This window comes from Pundamilia nyererei, unplaced genomic scaffold (genome assembly GCF_000239375.1).
Source record: "Pundamilia nyererei isolate P.nyererei 1_Seehausen unplaced genomic scaffold, PunNye1.0 scaffold00224, whole genome shotgun sequence".
Classification (NCBI taxonomy): domain Eukaryota; kingdom Metazoa; phylum Chordata; class Actinopteri; order Cichliformes; family Cichlidae; genus Pundamilia; species Pundamilia nyererei.
The window spans coordinates 174,598-195,719 of record NW_005187625.1 but is presented as its reverse complement, the minus strand read 5'-3'; the positions used below and the strand labels follow the sequence as shown (position 1 = coordinate 195,719).

Here is a 21,122-nt window from a genome sequence, read left to right as displayed (position 1 = left end):
GGGGTGTCATCTAATTGTTGGGTGAACTGATTTGAATTTAATCCTACCTGACTCAACATCAAGTGAGTACTTGTCAATTGCGAGGTTCATGGTCTGATAGGCAGTGTTGGCAAAGTCTTCCAAGATTAAATAGACAACATTGGTGACTCCTCTGTGTACTGGTTTACCAAACCTCATCCTACTGTTTACCACAATGCTGCCATTTCTAAAGTTAAGGATCTCCAGGTTCTGGAAGTTGTTCAGGTTTGACTCCAGGTATGGGACCAGCTATGAGGTGAAGATAAAGATGTGTTAGTAGCATGGCATATGAATCTGGAAGGTTCCTATTCACTGAGTCATGATTCTTTGAATCCTCACCAGCTGGAGGAAACGCTGCTCCAGAGCCTTGTATTCCGGGGAGCTCTTGTTGAACAGGTCCATTGAGAACACCATATTGGTCACCCTCAAGCTGAAGAAAATTGTTAACGCCCTGCCAGGTCGGGTTGGCAATGCAATGGCATCTAAATCAGAGGCCTGAGCTCCACTGGAGAAGCCACTGCTTTCCCCTTCAATCGACACCCCGCCATACTGGAAGACATCAAAGCTGACAGCGATGCTGGGCACATCAGAGACACCATGTTCAAAAGGTTGGAGTTCAGTCACAGGAACGTGGTCATCAACTTTCTGCACAGAGGAAGGAACAACGACTGCTGGTTTTGACTGTGGATCTGAAAATAGAGTGTGTACTGGGGTTTCACTAAGATCTTCATGTCTTGTGTCCTCACTGAAAACCACAGCTGGTTTTGACTGAGGAACCTTTGGAAGTGGTGTGTTTTTTGAAGCTTCATTAAGATCTTCATGGGTTCGATGCTCATGGTGAACCACTGCTGGTTTCGACTGACGACCATCTAAAGACGGAGCCCTCACTGGAGCTTCAGGAACATCTTCATGGTGCTCATAATGAATCACTGCTGGTTTTGACTGAGGACCATCTGGAGAAGGAGTGCTTACTGGAGGTTCAGGAAGATCTTCATGGTTTCGATAATCATGGTAAACCACTGCTGGTTTCGACTGACGACCATCTAAAGACGGAGCCCTCACTGGAGCTTCAGGAGCATCTTCATGGTCCTGATGACGAATCACTGCCGGTTTTGACTGAGGACCATCTGGAGAAGGAGTACTTACTGGAGGTTCAGGAAGATCTTCATGGTTTCGATAATCAAGGTGAACCACTGCTGGTTTTGACTGAGGACTACTTGAAGATGGAGTGCTTCTTGGAGCTTCAGGAAGCTCTTCATGGTGTTCATGGTAAACAACTGTTGGTTTTGACTGAGGACCATCTACAGGTTCTGTGCTTACTGGTGCTTCATTAAGATCTGTATGCTTTGTGTGCTCATGGTGAGCTACTACTGGTTTTGACTGAGGACCATATGGAGGAGGAGTGCTTGATGGAGCTTCAGGAAGATTTTCATGGTGTTCATGATAAATCACTGCTGGTTTTGATTGAGGAGCATCTGAAGTTGGTGTGATTACTGAAGTGTTAGTAATATCTTTATACCTTGTGTGTTCATGGTGAAACACTGCTGGTTCATTGTGAACCAGATGGTCTAACCCATCTGGAGACTGTGTGCTTATTAAGGATACAGTAAGCTCTTCATGGTTTAGTTGCTCATGATGAATCAGATCATCATCATCTGGCACTGAATCTGACACTCGAGTGAATGGCGAGTCCTTCTCTGGTGAGAGTGCAATGCTACTGTGGTGATCTGGCCTTACTGATGAAGTTGGGACTGGAGTAGTAGTTGTTGTAATGGCGATCATCACCTCATCCACAATCAGGTCCTCATCTTGTACTTTATTTGCTGGTGCTGTTGTTGTTGTCCCGATATGCTGTTCTTCCAAAATTTCAACCCGATCTTGGGCTTTTATTCCTGCCAGTAGCAGTTCAGGTTTTTCTGTAAGAACTTCAACTATTGATGGTGCATCAGTGATGGCATCAAAGCTGAAATCACTGCCCGTGATTGTGTGTGGGGTAGCAGGGCTGTCCCTATCAGGTACTTTAGGTGGTCCAGATATAACTGTAACTTGAACATCTACATTCTCAGGTCCATTTTCTGCATATTTAGATTCAGTTGTAACCATTGAAAGCTCTATTGTTGTTTCACTAGGCACTTCCACCTCTTCAGTGGTTTTATGAAGCCCAATAGCTAAATCCGATGGTCCAGTAAAAACAGCTTCCTCCTGAGTCCAAGCCCCAGGTTCAGGAGAATCTGTAACTACTCCCACAGGGGTTTGAGGCTCAGTCAAGGAGTAGTCATCATACATGCCAGACGCTTCCACTGTTTGTACAGAAAACTCAACAGCCAGAGTTTCTTTGGGAGAAAAAACAGGTGCATGAGTTGTGGTTGAGTATCGGGGATCAGTGCTTATGTGCGGAGTCACCAGGACCTCATCCAGAAAAGGTTTTTCAAAATGTCCTTCTGACGATGCTTCTTCAAAAACAGGAGCTGCTGTTGCTTTTAAAAGAAATTCTACTCCCATGTCAACCAAAACAGATTCCTTAGTAGTTAATGGTTCAACAGCAACCTCGCCTAAATCAATGTCCTCCTCTTCAGTCTCCTCCAGGTCAGGCGGTGGGAGCATGTCCAGGCTTCCACCTTCATTGTCACTGAATGTCACTGAAGTCTGCCAAATCCAAAGATCAGTTTCCTGGTCGTCTCCAGAGGACCCAGAGCCAGAACCATCATTCTGAGTGAGCCCAGGTATTGTCTGCTGGTTTACAGGAGGGGGTTGTCTGGCTGCAGAGGAAATTTCAGGACTGACAGCATCATTCTCTCGGTTGGCTTTGTCACTGGCAGGGGGAGAATTACTCAAGAGGAATCCCTCATCTTCAATTTTTCCATCACCTGTAGAAACGAGAAAATCAAGAACAGAACAGGTTTATTATATATTATTATATATTCTTGTATATATATAAAATATCTAATATTTTATATACATATACATATATACATATATATAACAACACCCAGCACGCCCCTGCGGGCGGTTTATCCTTCAAGCTCGGGTCCTCTACCAGAGGCCTGGGAGCTTGAGGGTTCTGCGCAGTATCTTTCAGGTCAGTTCCTCTCGCATTCAACTGGCCCACCCAGGGATGCCAGTTGAATGCGAGAGGAACTGACCTGAAAAATAGGATAATGGCCAAGCTTGAAACCTGGATCCCCCGTAGCCGGTTACCAAGATTACGTGAAGTACCTTCAGAAGGTCTGCTAGATGATGTTAATGCAGCACTACGGACAATACCTACAAGAATACATTGGGAAGATGGCCCCAACTGACCGAGTGCTCAGTGAATACCTCAGGCACCAGAAACCCAAGAAAGAGGAGGGAGATGAGGAACCATCATGGAAGGACAGGCCCCTGCACGGTATGTACCACCGGCAGATAGAGGAGGTGGCTGATATCCAGAAATCCTACCAGTGGCTGGACAAAGCTGGACTGAAAGACAGCACAGAGGCACTAATCATGGCAGCACAAGAACAAGCTCTGAGTACAAGATCCATAGAGGCTGGGGTCTATCACACCAGGCAAGACCCCAGGTGCAGGCTGTGTAAAGATGCCCCAGAGACAATCCAGCACATAACAGCAGGGTGCAAGATGCTAGCAGGCAAGGCATACATGGAACGCCATAACCAAGTGGCCGGCATAGTGTACAGGAACATCTGTGCCGAGTATAACCTGGAAGTCCCGAGGTCAAAATGGGAGACGCCCCCAAGGGTGGTGGAGAATGACCGAGCTAAGATCCTGTGGGACTTCCAGATACAGACGGACAAAATGGTGGTGGCTAACCAACCGGACATAGTGGTGGTAGACAAACAGAAGAAGACGGCCGTAGTGATCGATGTAGCGGTTCCGAATGACAGCAATATCAGGAAGAAGGAACACGAGAAGCTGGAGAAATACCAAGGGCTCAGAGAAGAGCTCGAGAGGATGTGGAGGGTGAAGGTAACGGTGGTCCCCGTGGTAATCGGAGCACTAGGTGCAGTGACTTCCAAGCTAGGCGAGTGGCTCCAGCAGATCCCGGGAATAACATCGGAGATCTCTGTCCAGAAGAGCGCAGTCCTGGGAACAGCTAAGATACTGCGCAGAACCCTCAAGCTCCCAGGCCTCTGGTAGAGGACCCGAGCTTGAAGGATAAACCGCCCGCAGGGGCGTGCTGGGTGTTTTATATATATATACATATATATATATATATACACACACACACACATATATATACATATATATATATATACACACACACACACATATATATATACCTGTGCACTGGTCAATTTTTCCTGATTTTTTCAAAATCATCCTTTTGACTATTAAACCAGCATTTTCTTGCTCTTTGTAAATCTAAAATATAAACAACAAACTCCAATCTGCCGAATTCAGAATCACCTTCAAGAATTTAGATAGTGTTCAATTCAAGCCTTAGAATTTTTGACCAAGCTATTGAACAATTATAAGATAAACAAGTGTGTTCACACTATACTTCAATTTAAAATTCACTTTTCTGTACAGTAAGTAAGAATTTACTGTTTCGAGTCTCCAGATCGAAGGTCTTCTGTGGAAATTCAGGGTTCAGTGGAGACGCTGTACTCTCATCAAGCAAAAAGACATCATTCTCGCTTGTCCTGTCAAGCTGTGGAGCTTTCCACTGGCTGAAAGGATCGAACAGGAAGTCCTCCTTCTTTGAGAAAACATCATTGTCATCCGCCTCATGCGTCGGTGCATCGGGAGGCTTCTCTGCAGCGAGGACATTGTCCTTGAAACAGAAATCATTTAAAGAGTGTCATCAACATAAAATTGTATATATTTTACTAGTTTCCAAGAACTATGATTTGCCATATTCTCCATGTGAGAGAGTTAGCAGAACAGTATAAATGCACACTCATCTCATGTTTACTTTAATTTTTTATCAACAGTAATACAGCTGGATGCTTGTACTTTATAAGATGGTCGATACTTTAAGGAAATGAACATATATAGAACATGTACCGATAATTTTAAGTATGTTTAAGTTCGACTCACCATGTTGTCAAAGGTGTCAAATGGTTGACTTGTTGGTTTCACAGGAGGCAACAAGTTCTCTGCTGCAGAAAGAAACAGGATCAGTTAGAGTTGAAGATCTGTCTGATGGAATATATTTATTTGTTATCGTGAATAAGAGTAAAATGGATTTGCACTCAGTTTTGTTTTGAACTGAGCTTTAAATAGTTTTTGGTTTTATTTGAGTTGTTAAAACCTTATTATTTATTTCTCAATAATAATATTAAAACACTTGAGGTAAAGTGTCGGGTATGGTACCATTCTCCAACAGCAGTGGGTCACCCTGTGTCTCCAGGCTATTGTTGGTCATGAAGTTGTCTTTGTGCAGAGCCTCAGTGATGTAGTTGCGGAAGTCAGTGATGGTGTAGACAACAGTGGGCTGCTCAGCGGAACCAGGGTAGTTCTTCTCCACAAGGTTGTTCTGCAGAGAGATGAAATCCAACGTGTCGTTGGCAATCCCACTCCCATCCACCTCCAGAGTGATGGCATAGTGCACAAGGACCACCAAACCCCTAAGAGGACGAAAACAGGACTGGTCAGCTTGTTTCACGATACTACAGGAACCTGAATTTCATCAGGTTAGTTTGGTAGGGAATTATCAGGCAACATTGGGAAATTATCTTGACATCAAGATGTCTTTTCTACACTAACCCAATGCCGCTGAATCTTTGATTTTATTTATTTTTTGCTGTGTTTTACTTGGATCTATTTGAAAGAGTAAGTGTAAACACAAAAAAATATTTTATTTTATATGCTGAAATATGCAGAAAATAGGTTTAAATGTTAAACAAATTTCTTCAAGTTGCATATAACTAATTTTTTGCTTGATGCAATGTGCATAAAGTTAAAAGATTAAAACTGTTAAAATAATTTTTAAAAAGAGACTTTCATTTGATTCAATTTTATATGATAGATTATGCAGAAAAAATGAATTGGGCTGAAATGTCTGTATTCAGGTTGTGTATAATGTTTTTATAAAGTAATAAAGTAACTAATTACCTTTTAAAATAAGTAATCAGTAAAGTAACGGGATTACCTCCTTGAAGAAGTAATCACTAATTGGTAACTAATTACTATTTTCAAGTAACTTGACTAACAGTGATCAAGACATTATCTGGAAATGTTAAAAAGATGTTGCTTTATTATCCATAAATTATCACAATGTCAATTAAGATAAATACTGGCAAATTGTTATGAGATTATCACTAACATCTGAGGAAATTATATCCACTGCAGTTCTTAATAAAACCTACAAGTTATAAGGCTATATTTAGTGAAAAGAGTAACTTTTTACTGATGTCTGATAATGTTGTTTCAGCAGTTTGTTTCTTTAAATCACAGCTGACATGCAAACATCTATAATCTGATGATTTTACAGCCTGACTGTTTTCCTCCTGCAGCTCTCAGAGTTCAGGTAGCTTTAGGGGCTCACAAAGACAGACTAACCTGAGGTGGGGTTTCCCGGACAGAATAACAGTGAGCCTGTCATAAACCTTTAACGGTAACACTACAGGGTCTACAGGTGGCCTGAAGCTACCCAACGACTTATCCCACTTAAGAGGTGACTGTTGGTAAAGACATTAAGCGGCAAGTAGAGCAGAGCTACAGCAGAGCTGTTATTTACTTCAAAGGGTAGGTCACAGGGGTTGTGAAGACATGATGACGTGGAAAGCATGACATTTGGACTCATAATCTACAGGGTAGCTTATCTCCACACGAGCTTTGAGAAGTTACTTTACTGTATTGTCTGTATCAGGTAGCGAATCTATAAAATCAGGGGATAATAGAAAAACTAACGTTTGTCCAACTTACCGCTCCAGATCCTTCTGGGGTCTGAAAAAACAGGGAAAACACAACATAATATAACTAAAACAATAGTCAATGACTTATTTTAAAATTTGTATCTTTTCTTTAGCAAAACTAATTTTACATGAGGGCTTGATAGGTGCTCTTTTTGTACTGTATGCCAGCTGAATTGTACCTGAATTCCACAATGTAAACCGTCTTGAAGCCCGGCACTCTATGAAAGGCGTCTTCAATCTGTTTGTCGAAGAAAGGAAGAAAACATGAGTGAAAACCTCTAACATCAGAGTCAAACCAGACTTTTGTGAGGCCAAGTTAGCAACTTATAACATATATATATATATGTGTAAAAATAAAGTCCTTTTATGAGATCACAGCTTTTTATATTGGTTGAACAACAAGTGGGTGAGGCTTCTGTTTCTCAAATGACTATATTAATAGGGGATATCCATTTTTAGGATGTCGTGCTAAACCAAGGGTAGAAAAACATTGTGTGGAACTGAGCATTTAGAAAAGTCTGAAACTCACAGAGATTTCTTTTATGTACACTGACCTCAGTGCACTCTAGGTCTAATCCAGGTTCTGTTTCTAGTAGAATAGGCCTGAAACACCTTATCCAGGAAGTGTTCAGCACCAAATCAGCACCACTACAGTGGTGGGTCTTATCACCAACAGTGATGAGACAGCTTACAGGGAGGAGGTCAGCGCCCTGACCCACTGGTGTCAAGACAACCATCTCACCCTCAACGTCGCAAAGACAAAGGAGTTGATAGTGGACTTCCGGAGGTGCAGAGAAGTACACACCCCCATCACCATCAACGGCGCTGCTGTGGAGAGAGTGAGCAGCTTCCGGTTCCTTGGTGTACATCTGGCTGAGGATCTTACGTGGTCAGTACACACAAACAAAACAGTGAAGAAGGCGCAGCAGCGCCTCTTCTTTCTCAGGAGACTGAAAAGATTCAGCATGAGCCCCCGCATCCTCAGGACCTTCTATCACTGTGCCATTGAGAGCATCCTCACTGGATGCATCACCACCTGGTATGGCAACAGCACCGCCTACAACTGCAAAGCTCTCCAGCGAGTAGTGCGGTGCTCTGAACGGATAATTGGAGGTGAGCTTCCCTCCCTCCAAGACATCTACAGGAAGCGGTGCCTGAGGAAAGCGGGGAGGATCATCAAGGACTCCAGTCACCCCAGCCATAAACTGTTCAGACTACTTCCATCAGGAAGGAGGTTCTGCAGCATCCGGTCCCGTACCAGCAGACTGAGAGACAGCTTTTTCCATCAGGCCATCAGACTGCTGAACACTTCATAGACACCTCAGCTTCACTACTGGAACTTTAACATTATGCACTCCATACTGTACAGTAACGCCACTGTTTTGCACATGTCTCACTCTGTATATTTTATTTTATATATTTTATTTATTGTTTACTCTATTTAATTTGTAAAATATGTGTACACACACACACACACACACACGTAGAAAAATATTTAGTATACACATCCAGAAATGCATATACTATTATATATTGTACATATATTTATTAGTTTCAGATGTAGCCATTCTTGTATTTTGCTTGTTTACATTATTGTATTTTGCACAACTCTGTTGCTTGTGAAGCTCGCACACAAGAATTTCACTCACATGTGCTGTACCAATGTACCTGCACATGTGATGTGACAATAAAAGTGATTTGATTTGATTTGATTTAAATCATCCGAGTGGTCACAAAAGCCAAGTTTATAGTTTCACAAGGCAGACTGGTCCTAGGTGTGAGGCTAGACTAAGAGTGATTATGAATATCACTATGATAAACTACAACAGCAAAAACCAAGTTATTCTGCCTAGAACAAAGTTACCAAGCACCTTACTCTAGTCCCAGGCCAGGGTTAGTAGCTTAGGCTTGACTGCCTGGTTGAACGAGCCTTAATCCATGGGCTTCAGTGTATTATGGACTGAGCAGTCAGGGCATGATATTAGAGGCAGAGCTGATGTTGTTTTGCTCGGAACTGCTAAAGAACTGATGAATATTTCTGGAGAGAAGGTGGACTTCTCATTTGTCAGACAGTCTCATAGTTGAGATGAAAATAATCTCTTTAAATTACTTTTGGCTGTGAAATGTGTGCAGCTAAAAGCTGCAACGAAGGATGAGTGGACTCAAACTGTCAGAGAAAGAAACATTGACCTTTACTTAAGACTGCAATCTGTAAAGATTTAATACACTGTGAATAATTAACTATATAAATATATGGCTTTAAGTTGTAACAGTGGAAGTAAGTCTTTTTCCATATGAGTATTGTTCATGTCAGCCCTTTTTCTGCTTTAAATTATCAAGAAAAATGATCTGCTGATGGTGAGATGTACTCTGAAGACCTGCTAATGTTCATAAAGCTGGAGGTTTATACAGTCTTCTCAGAGAGTGACCACTGTGTGCATTTTTAAACACGTATTAGCTCTTCAAGTTGGAAGTCTTCCCACTTTGTAAAACCATCATGGAAAGACATAAACTGATAAATGGTTGGCCATTCGGTTTCTTGATGCCCAGTTAAAGTCATGCTTATCTGGATAAAAAACAGCATTTTGCATTTGCACTGTGCTTCTTCTTCTTCATGTGTGTTTCTGTGCTGCAGCAGAGCTCCTGCTGTTTCTATTATCCATTTCATACTCCCTCATTAACAAGCCTGACCCCGATACTTAAACCATAAACTGCCTTCCCGCGTCACTAACGTGGAGTGGAGCCTGAAAGCCTCCCGGCAGTTCGGGAACTCACCAGCGCTCTGCTTTCCTGGCAAAGCAGCTTTTTTTCCAGCAGCTCGTGGTGACTCACTGCTCATATACTGTACTGTGTGTCCTCTGCAGTTTTCCAGCTCTGTTTCTGCCTCATCGGCTCGTATAGCCGATTGCTGGCAGAGGGGAGGAAACTGAGCTCAAAAGCGTGAAGAATCCGAATGCGTGAAAAACAGGCAAAAGCCTTTAAAGACACAGCCAAACTCCTGAGTCTGCAGTTTGTGGGAAACCACAAGCAAGTCAGTTTGGTGATGAGTAAGTATGGTGGACGTCAGAGAAAGTAGTTAAAGAGAAGGAAGGAGGGAAGAAGAGGTGTCAGCAGGAAGCACAGAACCAAAACAAGGAGGAACAAAGTTAAAAACATTCTGAGATAAAAATCATTTCCAGAAAATCCCTGCTGTTTCCAACATAAAATAGCTCACAGAGTACAAACAACAATCATTGAGAAGGAGATGCTCCTCTTTTTAGGCCCCTAGACTCTAAACTGCTACTTTCATATGTTTGCATTTGCTTTGAACAACTTTGTGTTCAACAGACAAAAACCACAGTTACATTAAACAGGTCTCCTGGCACCTATAGCCCCAGGTACAGTGACTTGACCCATGTGAAAAGGGTTAGATAAACCGACACCAAGTAAGTAACAAAGATTGCAGTTCCTCTAATGCAAGGCTGGGGAACTCCAGGCCTCAAGGAACAGTGTCCTGCAGATTTAAGATATTACCCTGGGTCAACACACCTAAATCAAATGATTAGTTTATTACCAGGCCTCTGGAGAACTTAAAGACATGTTGGGGAGGTAATTTAGCCATTTAAATCAGGTGTTTTGGATCAAGGACCCATCTAAAACCTGCAGGACACCGGTCCTTGAGGCCTGGTGTTCCCCCACCCCCCTGTTCTAATGTCTACTTGAGGCTGGCTCCAGCAGTGATTCAGTGTTAGAATATCCACCTTTACAGCAGAAATACACATGTTTACCTGATACAAAAGCCTGTTACAAAAAAAACCCTAATTTCCCCCTTCATAACAACTATACAGGGGATAATTTTTATAACTCATCTGTTTAAATTGTATTAAGACTCAAGGTTTGTATTATTAGAGGCATGACCTCGTAGACTGGCAGACAGATGATGACATATGGAGCTGTAGCTGCTAGCTGTCTTCCAGGCTTCGTGTCAGCAAATCGATTCCCTAGGATAGACTGTGTTTGTGCTGTTGAGCTTTTTGGAGCATTTTAAATGTAATTGTGTGAGTACTAGTATGTTCTGTTCTATGCTTAATTGTACTAATAGGCCATTCAAGAAGTCTCTTTTGGTGAGCGAAATTTTGGGATTTTATTTATATGTTAATTAGCACAAATGTACAAGTATTTGTGTCAGCTTGCTGAGAAAACTAGCTAGCATTTGCCAATAATTTGGGACTCCACTCTGACTTTGACATTTTCACTTCCTACTCCAAAAAAACACCGCACCACCAGACCTAATATTAAGCCTTAAAAAGAGTTTTCAAATCCATTGCACTCACTGAAATAAACTCAATTAAATAGCTGCACTGATTTCATGAAAGATTGACCACAGATTCTAAGGTTCTTCTTCAGATTTGTTGAGTCATTAATATTTGCATTAATATTCTTGGTTTATATGAATGAAAAAAGAATCACACTCCTTCTCCTACTCTTTTTCATTTGACATTTTTGGCTGTTATCTAATGCAAAGAATTTGCAGTCAAGCATATAAAATTCTTTAGAAAAATACCCGTGAGTATACTCTTAATGCTGTATACAAGTCACTGTTCAGGTAATGACTACAGCAGGTATGTTGATATCTCAGAAAGTCATGTATATCCAACCCAACATTTCATAGTGGTAAAGCATCTTAAAAAGTGCACATTACATGGCATGTCTGCACAGACCCCTTCATATATAGAGCAGATTGAAAATATAGTTGACTCACCCTGCGTTTGAAGTGTCTGGCCAGCTGCTGATACTCAAAGCTGCTTGGGTCTCTCAGCGCATCGTTGTAGGTTTCCTCTTTCAGTTTCATGCTCAACTCTACCACCTCATCCTTCAGGGGCCTCGGGGGCAGAAGTAACGTGTCTATCTCATTGCCAATCTAAATTTGAAGGTAGGCATACGGATATGGGGTTGGTACTGGAATGTCATGTATGAAGGGATTACCTCAAGTCATCTGATTAAACATATCTTCTTACCAAGTTCTCCTCCTCATCCTCCAACTTGAAGCCATTGTTTCCAAAAAAGTTGCCATTTACGTCATAAACCCTCTCTGTAAGATCGGGAAAGTTACCATTATTGTATTCGACCACATACTTGGTCGTAACCTCCAAATAGGAAGTAGGGGTAGACTCCTCAGTGGCACCCAGTGTAGTACTTTGTGTTCTCTCTTCAGTGAAATCCACAACTGTTTCTAGGGTGATGGAATCAACTGACTCAGGTGCCACTTCTAGTGGAGTCTCTGTTAAGATTTCATCCACTTCTTCAGTTGGGGAGTCACCCTCAGCTGATTCTTGATCAGGGTCTTCTAAAGCTACCGGGATACTGCCCTCATCTGAGGCACCATCTTCCTTACTGGGAAGCTCTTTAGGAGACTCTGGGGTGACCCCCTTAGGGGTTTCTACCTCTGAAATTGTGTCTGGTTGGGCATCAGTGACAGCTTTTGGAGATGTTTCAAGTGGAGCCTTTGAGATTTCTTCCTCACTTCCCACTTCAGATCCACCTGGAGGTTCCACTGTTATCTCAGGTGCAGATGTCTCTGTGTCTTCTGGAACAACAACAAGCACAGGAGTGATTTCTTCATCAGATTCTGAAGGGGTCTCTGTAACTTCTGGTGAAGTTTCATCTGTTTCTGGATCTTCAAATCCAGCTTCTTTCTCCGTTACCTCTAAGCTCTCAGAGGCAGCTTCTTCTCTGTCGTCAAATGTTTCCCCTTCAGCTGCTTCTTGAGTTTTATTGACAGATGTTAAAACAAAATCAGGTTTATCATCCTCCGTTATTATTTTGGGTTTTGATTGTCTTGTTGGTTCATTTTTTTCACCAGTTTCTTTTATAGATTCAATTTGGGCTGGTTCTGTTGTGGGTTGTGTTTTTTCTGTAGTATCTTTGATGAGTTCGTCTTCTCTTGGTTCTTCTGTGGGTACTGCTTTGAGTTCTGGTCCTTCTGCTTCTTGAACTGGGTCATTTTTGAGTTCAGGTTTCACTGTCATTTCTTCACTTAGTTCTGTTTTTCTTGTCGGTTCTCTCTTGGGTTGTGGTGACTTCTCATGAATCTCTTCTACGGATTTGGCCTCTGTCACTGGTTTTTCTATTAGTTCTGTCTTTTCTGTGGTTTCTTTAACAGGTTCCAGTTCTTGTGCCAATTCTTCCAGAGGTTTAGTCTCTTCTCTGATGACTTCTACAAGTTCTACTTCTTCTGCTGGTTCTATTGTGGGCTCAGTCTCCTTTGTTGTTTCTTCTATGGGTTTGACATCCTTTGTAGTCATTTCTGAAGGTTCTACTATATCTACAATTTCTTCCACAGGTTTGAGAGGTTCAGGTTCATGTAAAGTTTCCACTAAAAGTTTTGGTTGTTCTGTAGTTTCTTCCTTTCTTCCTTCCTCCTGTACAGTTTCTCTAAAGTCATCACTTGTATCATCTTCATCTTTAACTGGTTCTCCTGTAGCTTCTGATATTTTCCCTTCTATCTGTGTTACATGTTTTTCCTCTTCAAAAGGTATTTCTACAACTACCTCAGCTCTTTCTTCTTCTGTTGTGTCTGTTGCGACATCGTCTGAGGTTATTAATGTAGTCTCCATTATAACTGTCGCCTCTTCAGCTTTTTTGTGTAGTTCTTTTGCTGCTGCTTCTGGTGCTGTTACTGTTTGAACTGCAACTTCTTCAGCAACTGTATCTTTTGGCCCTTCTACACCAGTCTGTGTTATTTGTTTAGTCCTATCTACCAGAACAACCTCTTCTTGTTTGACTTCTGCTTTTACCTCCTCTTTTGACACCACTGGTATTTCTTCTTTGCTGTGTTCCTTGGATGTAGTTATCTGTATTGTTGGCGGTTCCTCTGTGACACTATATTTTTCACCTTTGTTATGTTCTAATATTAGAACAGGCTTAGAAGTAACCTCAGCCATTAGTGTTGGTTTGTCCTTTGGAGTGTATTCAACAACTGTTACTTCCATCTTATGTGTTGTCGTCAGAATTGAGGCCTGGGAGGGGACTTCTGTTTCTACATTTGAGGCAGATCCTTGTTTTGGAGTCACATTATTGAATATTTCAGCTTCTTCTTCTGCATCTGTTATGAGTAATACAGTTTCTGTTGCTTCTGTGATGACTTTGGTTACTTCTTGGCTCACCTCTACAACTGCCTTTGAAGGATGTTCTACTGGAGGTGCATGTATTTTGCCTTCAGCTTCTTCAGGAATTGGAAGTGGTATTGCTTCATCTATTGGCTCTTTTAAATCCTCTGAGGGTTTCTCTACAAAATCCTTAGTGAATGTTTTGTCATGGATATCCAGAGATTTTTCTGGAATTCGTTTAATTTCTGTCTCAACAGCATCTTCCGTGGTTGCCTTAGGGATGTGCTGTATCATGACTTCTGAAGGAGCCTCAGAGGTCACCTTCGGATGTACCTTCTGCCCTAATTCCTCCAATGTGATAGTTTCGGATGCTGTGGTGGGCTTCTGAAGAACCACAACAGTTTCTTCTGTGGGTGCTTCATGGGCCACAACCTCTAATGGAGGTTTCTCACCTTTTGGGGTAACTTCCTGAATGACCTCAGAGTCAACTATGATCACATTTTCAGGGATGATCCCAATGATCTTGTCATCTTCAACTACAGCCTCCTCCTTATCTGATATTTCAGGGATAGTTTTGTCTTCCCCAATTTCCTGATCGATCCAATTTAAAGGCTTATGTGTAACAGCGTAATCAGCCTCTGTTGCAACCTCCACAGAATCCTCAAGCAGGCCCCCAACACTTAAAACCTCAGTGTTAATGTGTGCCGTAGACTCTTGATGTGGACCTTTAGTCACAGAGACCGGAGGAACCCAAGAAGTGACCTCAAGATCTACAGTAAGATCGTCTTGCTTGATTGTGATTGTCTCTGATCCAATGATGATGTCACTCTCTCCTATAGTTGCAAAAAAGAAGAGAAAACTTAAAGGAGGAGGACAAAGAAAAGGTAGCATTTTAAGCATTACAACCAAATTCTACAGCAGAATTTTTAAATTTTGCTCACCTTATTGTTGATACACTAATCTCGAATACAACAAATAACAACACCAAAACATTTCTGTATACTGTATATATTTAACTTATCAGATATCCTAAATGGGTTCTTTGTAACAATGAGGGTAAGTATAAAATGCTTAAAAGAACTGAAGAGAAGAGCACCAGTTTTTAAGAAATACTCAGTTTATCCTCGCTATTGCAGTTTTCAGCTTCATAAAACAAGGTGTGTCCTTTGCCTCCTTGTTCCTGCTTGTAATTGACATTGACTGCAGAGCTGAAGAATGTTACTTAACAATGCTAACCTGTGACCTAAAGTTCCACTGGAAGTCTGCCATGTTTTCCCTCTGGATAAAATAACTTCCAGGTCTGCCAACAAGTAACTAATCCTTAAAATGATCTGCTAAAAAAAGGCTGCAATTCATGACTTCTGACAGCAGGGGTTCTGTTGAGAATCTCATTGAGATCTGGGGACTATCATGAACGTCACCGACTTCATGAACCAAGAGTGTCATGAAAACATTCTGCAGTTTTCTTTCTATTGGATGTCAATGTGAAGACCTCATAGCCGATGCACTTTGACAGAAATCATACTGATGATGACATGAAACAAAAACAAGGTCAAAATGAACCATCTGTAGCTGTGATTTCACTAACCCTGATAGTTGTCCTGCAGTAACTCTGTCATGTCCACATTTCTGCTCCCAGTCCTCTACTCAGTCTCCATCCATTGACCAGACAGTTGCCCGTAAATAGGCTTACAGATCTATTCTGAGAGTGGAGCGTGTCACGGGAATCAGCCTCCTGCACCCACTCCTACTTCACATAAGTCAGATTTGGTTGTAAGGTGAGTGACTGCGGCTGCTGACACTTTGTGCCACCAATTGGGGTTTCAACAAAGACTTTCAGTGGCTCGTAAAAGAGTCACCAGTAAGGCACTAATCTGTATGCACATCCAGTCCATAGATTCCTTCAGCTAGTTGTAAAGCCCATTCATGAATATTTGTTAGGGCTATGCCAAAGATGGCAAAACATCCCTAAACTAGAAGTTTTTGGCATGCACAGGGGCTTCTCAAATCAGTATTTTTTTTTTTCAATTTATCAGTTTTAAACCAAAGTCCTGGTGGGTTTATCAACTTCCTTGACCCACAATTTATTAGGGTACAATAGATAATGATAACACCCTTCTCTGTACAAGTTGGCTGAGATATATCTTTGGAGATGCATAAATCAAGTAATCAGCAATGGTCCACCTTGTGTACACGTGTAGCCACATGTTGAGGCTACAGTGAGCCGTGATTGGCTTTTGTCCAAAACGTGTTTCTGGACAAAGCTGAGCTTTCTGACCAAACAGAGTAAAAGGCTCTGTCTGCCAAGTTACTAAGTTACTACCAAAAATATCTTCATGTACTTTGTGTTCTTAAAAAAAAATTGGTCAAAGTTAAGGACGTTTTGAATAACTGGCTGTGACCAGAGCACAGAGCTCAAAAGACAAATATTGCCAGATGAACTGATTACCATGATGGGAATTATTTCTGATACACTGGAAAATAACTAAAGCATCTAGTAGTATCTTAAGAATAACTGCTTATTGTATTAAAAGCTCATTAGAACATTGAAAGGGTAATGGAGACTCCCTGATATCAAAAATATTTACCTGGTGAGATCTCGGTCGCTGCATCTCCAGTCTGAGTGGTCGGTGTCTCTGAGCTACAAGACAAACAGAGACAAAAAGCAAAGCATTTAGCAAAAACGTGATTTATCTCCTCTAGCACTCAGCTGAGAGAAACATCATTTAACCAGTAGGACAGTGCCAGCTTCTTTAATACTAATGCTTTAATACTTCTGTTTTTGTCCTCTTCTGTGATGGTGTGCTGTGAAGTCTAACTTTGTCTAGTAAACAAAGATTTGATGTGCTACAAAAGACATATAAAGCATGATAATGTGACTTCTAAAGGGGAACATCATCTGTTTTAAGGTTTCTATGTCCTTCTTGTTTCCCAGTTTAGTGAGAAGAACAATTTTAAAGTCTCGTATTTATGTCCAACATTTACCAAACCCTACAAGTCCACAAACCCTGGAGCCTCATTCGGTGTCAATGTACACAAAACATCTGTGAATCCTTAAAATAGTTGGCATTCCCCTTTAAATTTATTAAACTGCAACAATTCCCATGCAGCTGGACTGAGGAATTTTTATTAACAAAAACCACACAACTGTAAAATAAATAAATAAACATGCAGCAAGCCAAAGAAAGCAGAGATGATAAACAAGCCACGCACGCGAGCACTTCCCTTTCTCTTCTCCAACCTCTAAAACTGACCAGCGTCCTGCCAGAGTAGAAAGCAACAAAGCTCAGTTTTCTGTCTCTGGGATGGAGTCATTAAAGCTCTTCAAAATCTCTAGATTAGACTAAAGTTGACATTTTTTTTTTTTTATTTTCTACTCTGATACATTTTGATCTTAGTGCTAATGCCAACGAACACTGTCAGATATATGCTGTAAACATAGACATAGTGTTAAATAATGAGTTAACCACTGTTCTTTCAACTGTCTGAACTATGTCATGCATTTATTTACTACACACAGCTCAGAAAGTCTGATGTTTGCCCCTCAGCTGGCTTCCAGAAAAGGGGGTAGGGTGGGGTGGGGGTGTTAAAGAAACAGTTTAGAGTACAATGTCAGTCACATGTGTTTAATCTCTGTAATATTCTCGATATTTATATTTGTATATATATATTAGGACCTGATTTCACTTTGTAATATATACATTATTTAATTTAGTTCAGTCATTTGCCCTCCTTATTGATTTGGAGCAATTTCCTAAGAAATTTATGGAGTATTCTGATTCTGAAGGGCTGCATAGAGATTCAGCAATTATAAATAATAAGTAATAAGTTCTGAAATCCCAGAGTCAGAATATAGAGCACTAAATTAGCAAAATAGGTCTCCTAATTCCACTGTCTGACTCCAGCCCAGCTCTGTGGTTGGTGTTCAGTGTCTGCAGGCCTACCTGCATGGAGTAGGGCTGATGGGCACACTGCAGCAGGTGATCAAACACAACATAGATGTAAATACACAACCACCACTTTTAGTTTTTGAACTAATCACTGCTGGTACAAAAAGTCTAACAAACCATTTACCTCAGTGTCAGGTCCTCAGAAATCTTATTGATTTAATACTGATTAAACTTAATTTAATACTGTTAGGCTATACATAGTGCATAAACTCATAATTTGCTTTGAACTAGCGTTGTACAATGTGTTGTATTGAAGTGAGATATTTTATTTTAAAGACCACAGACTTATTAAGTTAAAAATAATGTTCTAGGAAAGCAATAAACTAAGAATTACATGTATCCATCCATTCTCTTCCACTTATCCAATTCAGGGTGGCGCGGAGCTATCCCAGCTACCATAGGGTGAGGGGCAGGGTACACCCTGGACAGGTCGCCAGTCTGTCACTGGGCCAACACATAGAGACAGACAACCATTCTCACTCACATTCACACCTATGGGTAATTTAGATTCAACAATTAACCTAACCCCACTAACTGCATGTCTTTGGACTGTGGGAGGAAGCCGGACTAATATGGACGCAAATATGGGGAGAACATGCAAAGTCCACACAGAAAGACCCCAATGGTTGAATTATACTTAGGACTTTTTTGCTGTGAGGCAACCGTGCTAACCACTGTGTGACCGTGCTGCTGAATTACATGTAGACTGTTTATAATTAGCAGTATTATCAAAGTTGTTGATTAAGATTTTGTTGCTTGAAAGCTTTCAAAGTTCAAATCGTTAAATAGTCCTGTCTGACCTGACAACATTATTTACTGTTTTTTACTTTTTAAGATATCCATGGACATGACACGTCACTTAGTGATTTGTTAAATTTATATTTGTACAGTTTACACAATAACACATTTGACTGTCTAATTGCTGGTAACTTACATGTTCATTGCAGCAACCAGAGCAACTCTCTGAAATACAGAAAAACACATAATCAGCAAAGAATATCACCAAAATTTACAACTTCCCAAAGAAGCACGAACATGGTTTGCTTTAGCCTGTTAATTTTAATTTAACGTGGATGGGGAAGAATGGAAAACCACAGCAATCTTCTTTTTGTAAATGTATAATGATGAGAACAGTGGAGAATAAAACGTTTTGCACCAATACCACTATCTGAAAGCAGGGCTGCAACTTATAAATATTTTTATTATTGTTTAAGATATCAATTAATGGATCAATTATTAGCTTTAGTGGTGTTCTTACACTCCTGATGAGACTCCGATGCTCCTCTGATTGGCTGAAGAATCTGCCTATGTCCATGACACTGATGGAGCCATCCATGCAGCGGCTCACCCAGCCCTGGTACTCATCCCGCTCGGGCAGCCGATCCCAGAAGATCTTAAAGGCCTCCCAAACTGTCTCCTGACACACTAAAACACACAGAGACACCAATTACTGAAGATAATAAGATCCTGAAAGGTAAAATTTACTGTTGGGTCCACATTAAAAAACAAAAGTTGTCTGTAAGGCTGTCACTTGTCAGGTTTGTGGTCCTCACAAAGCTACATGACTATTTTAGACATAATCTTGCCCAAACAAGCAGCTTTTTGTCTGCCTCCATTTTTTTACTTCAACAACTAATAGCACCCCTGCAAGCTCTGACTGATAGGACTTTTAACCTATATCTGACGTAATGTAAATGTGAAAACTCAACAGGTAAATCATATCAACCCTCAAGTCTGAAGAGAAGAGGAATTATTATGTATTTACTGTGTTGATACTTGCAGAAGGGCTAGCTGCCTTTTATTTTTACTTATATGGACAGTGGATACATCTTTTCTTGAGTGAGTTAAAAATCCCTTTATAATAAGAATAAGTGAATGTTTTCCATAAGCTGCTGAGAAATTTTCCCAGATTTCTTTACTTTTTTGGGGGATGAAAGGGAAATTATCACAGAGGAATCTGCAAAAAGACCCAAGGTGGTCAAAAACAATGGAAATCAAAAAAGAGACTAAAATTAGACTATAAATGTATATAAATATCTGTAATTCCATATGATTAGAGGCTTCTTTAGATAGTGCTCTGTTATTCAACCAAGTGGTGCTCCACTCAAGTGTTTTTGAGAGGGTACAACATTTCCATATTATAAATCCGGTCCACATCTAAAGCAAGTACATTTTAAAAACACCTTTGTCTTCAGGCCAAGATCCATCCACCAACAAAAAAGCCACGGTGCTGCTTCTATTTGTTGCTTTTTGTCACTTTGAACACATTTCTTAATGCTAATCTCCTGGGGCTACAGTGGACATATAGTAGTTGTAGTAAGTTACATAGTAATGTGAATGTGCTCAAAGAAATCAATGAATCTGAAGAGAAAGTGCAATGGAAAAGAAACGAGGCCTAAAAAGAGCTGGAGGGAAAGAAACATGATGGATGGTTGATGAGATGTAATTTCAACCACATCTGCACTTTGAGGGAAAATAATAATAATTCATCTGAGCAGAGCTGAGGTGATTGATGAAACCCTGTAATAACGTCTGTTTCTTCAGCAATATCACATTGCTGTTGCTTTATACAAAGTTTGAACCAAGAATACCCCCCCAAAGGGAAAAAAAACTGAATGTGTGAATGTGTTTAAGGGGTTGTTAGTTATTGGTGTGGGATTAGTTTTTAGTTAGCATCATGCCAGCAGAAACCACGTCCAAGCATTGATGAAATCATAAGCATAACTAATTTTAATGTTATAATCATGCACATGACACAGGAACAGTATGTGATCAGAGAAATTTAAATCAAGGAACAAATTCCAGCAATGAAGGTCAGAAAATAGCATCAGTATAAACGAGGAAATACTTTTTTTTGTTTCTGGCATCAGAGAAAAGAAACACAGATGTTTCATTTGCTATTTAATTAAAAAGATTTTTTGTTCTGTACAAAATGTCATTTATGAGTCTGTTTACATGAATTCAATCAAATCAACAGTAAGATTATGAGGCATGTGAAAGAAATCCTTTCATGCCAAAAGCATTCAGTGCTTGTTTCTGAAACCTTCCCCGTTGTGTTTACTTTGGGCTTTTTTTCCCCATTATTACTGATCATTGTATTATTTTAATATGTTCAGGTTATGAGACGGATGAATTACGAAGCTGTTGTATTTGTGGTTCTTTGTGTATTTGAGTGCATTGTGTTAAATCCTGTTGCATGACTCCTG

The 21,122-nt window shown here is 40.6% G+C and overlaps 1 protein-coding gene across 1 annotated transcript in view; it reads right to left on the bottom strand.

Moving 5' to 3' along the window:
• LOC102214285 (interphotoreceptor matrix proteoglycan 2-like) overlaps window positions 1-21,122 on the bottom strand; it is a 30,901-nt gene that overhangs the window by 8,034 nt on the left and 1,745 nt on the right. Inside the window, exons 3-16 of the mRNA XM_013914783.1 lie at window positions 19,175-19,341; window positions 18,851-18,879; window positions 17,911-17,937; window positions 16,555-16,607; window positions 14,074-14,799; window positions 11,876-12,444; window positions 11,620-11,778; window positions 7,058-7,116; window positions 6,889-6,909; window positions 5,335-5,588; window positions 5,059-5,120; window positions 4,564-4,792; window positions 358-2,885; window positions 48-267 (exon numbers count right to left, since the gene is read on the bottom strand). Of these exons, the coding sequence (XP_013770237.1) occupies window positions 48-267; window positions 358-2,885; window positions 4,564-4,792; window positions 5,059-5,120; window positions 5,335-5,588; window positions 6,889-6,909; window positions 7,058-7,116; window positions 11,620-11,778; window positions 11,876-12,444; window positions 14,074-14,799; window positions 16,555-16,607; window positions 17,911-17,937; window positions 18,851-18,879; window positions 19,175-19,341 (5,103 nt within the window). The remainder of the gene's footprint in view (window positions 1-47; window positions 268-357; window positions 2,886-4,563; window positions 4,793-5,058; window positions 5,121-5,334; window positions 5,589-6,888; window positions 6,910-7,057; window positions 7,117-11,619; window positions 11,779-11,875; window positions 12,445-14,073; window positions 14,800-16,554; window positions 16,608-17,910; window positions 17,938-18,850; window positions 18,880-19,174; window positions 19,342-21,122) is intronic.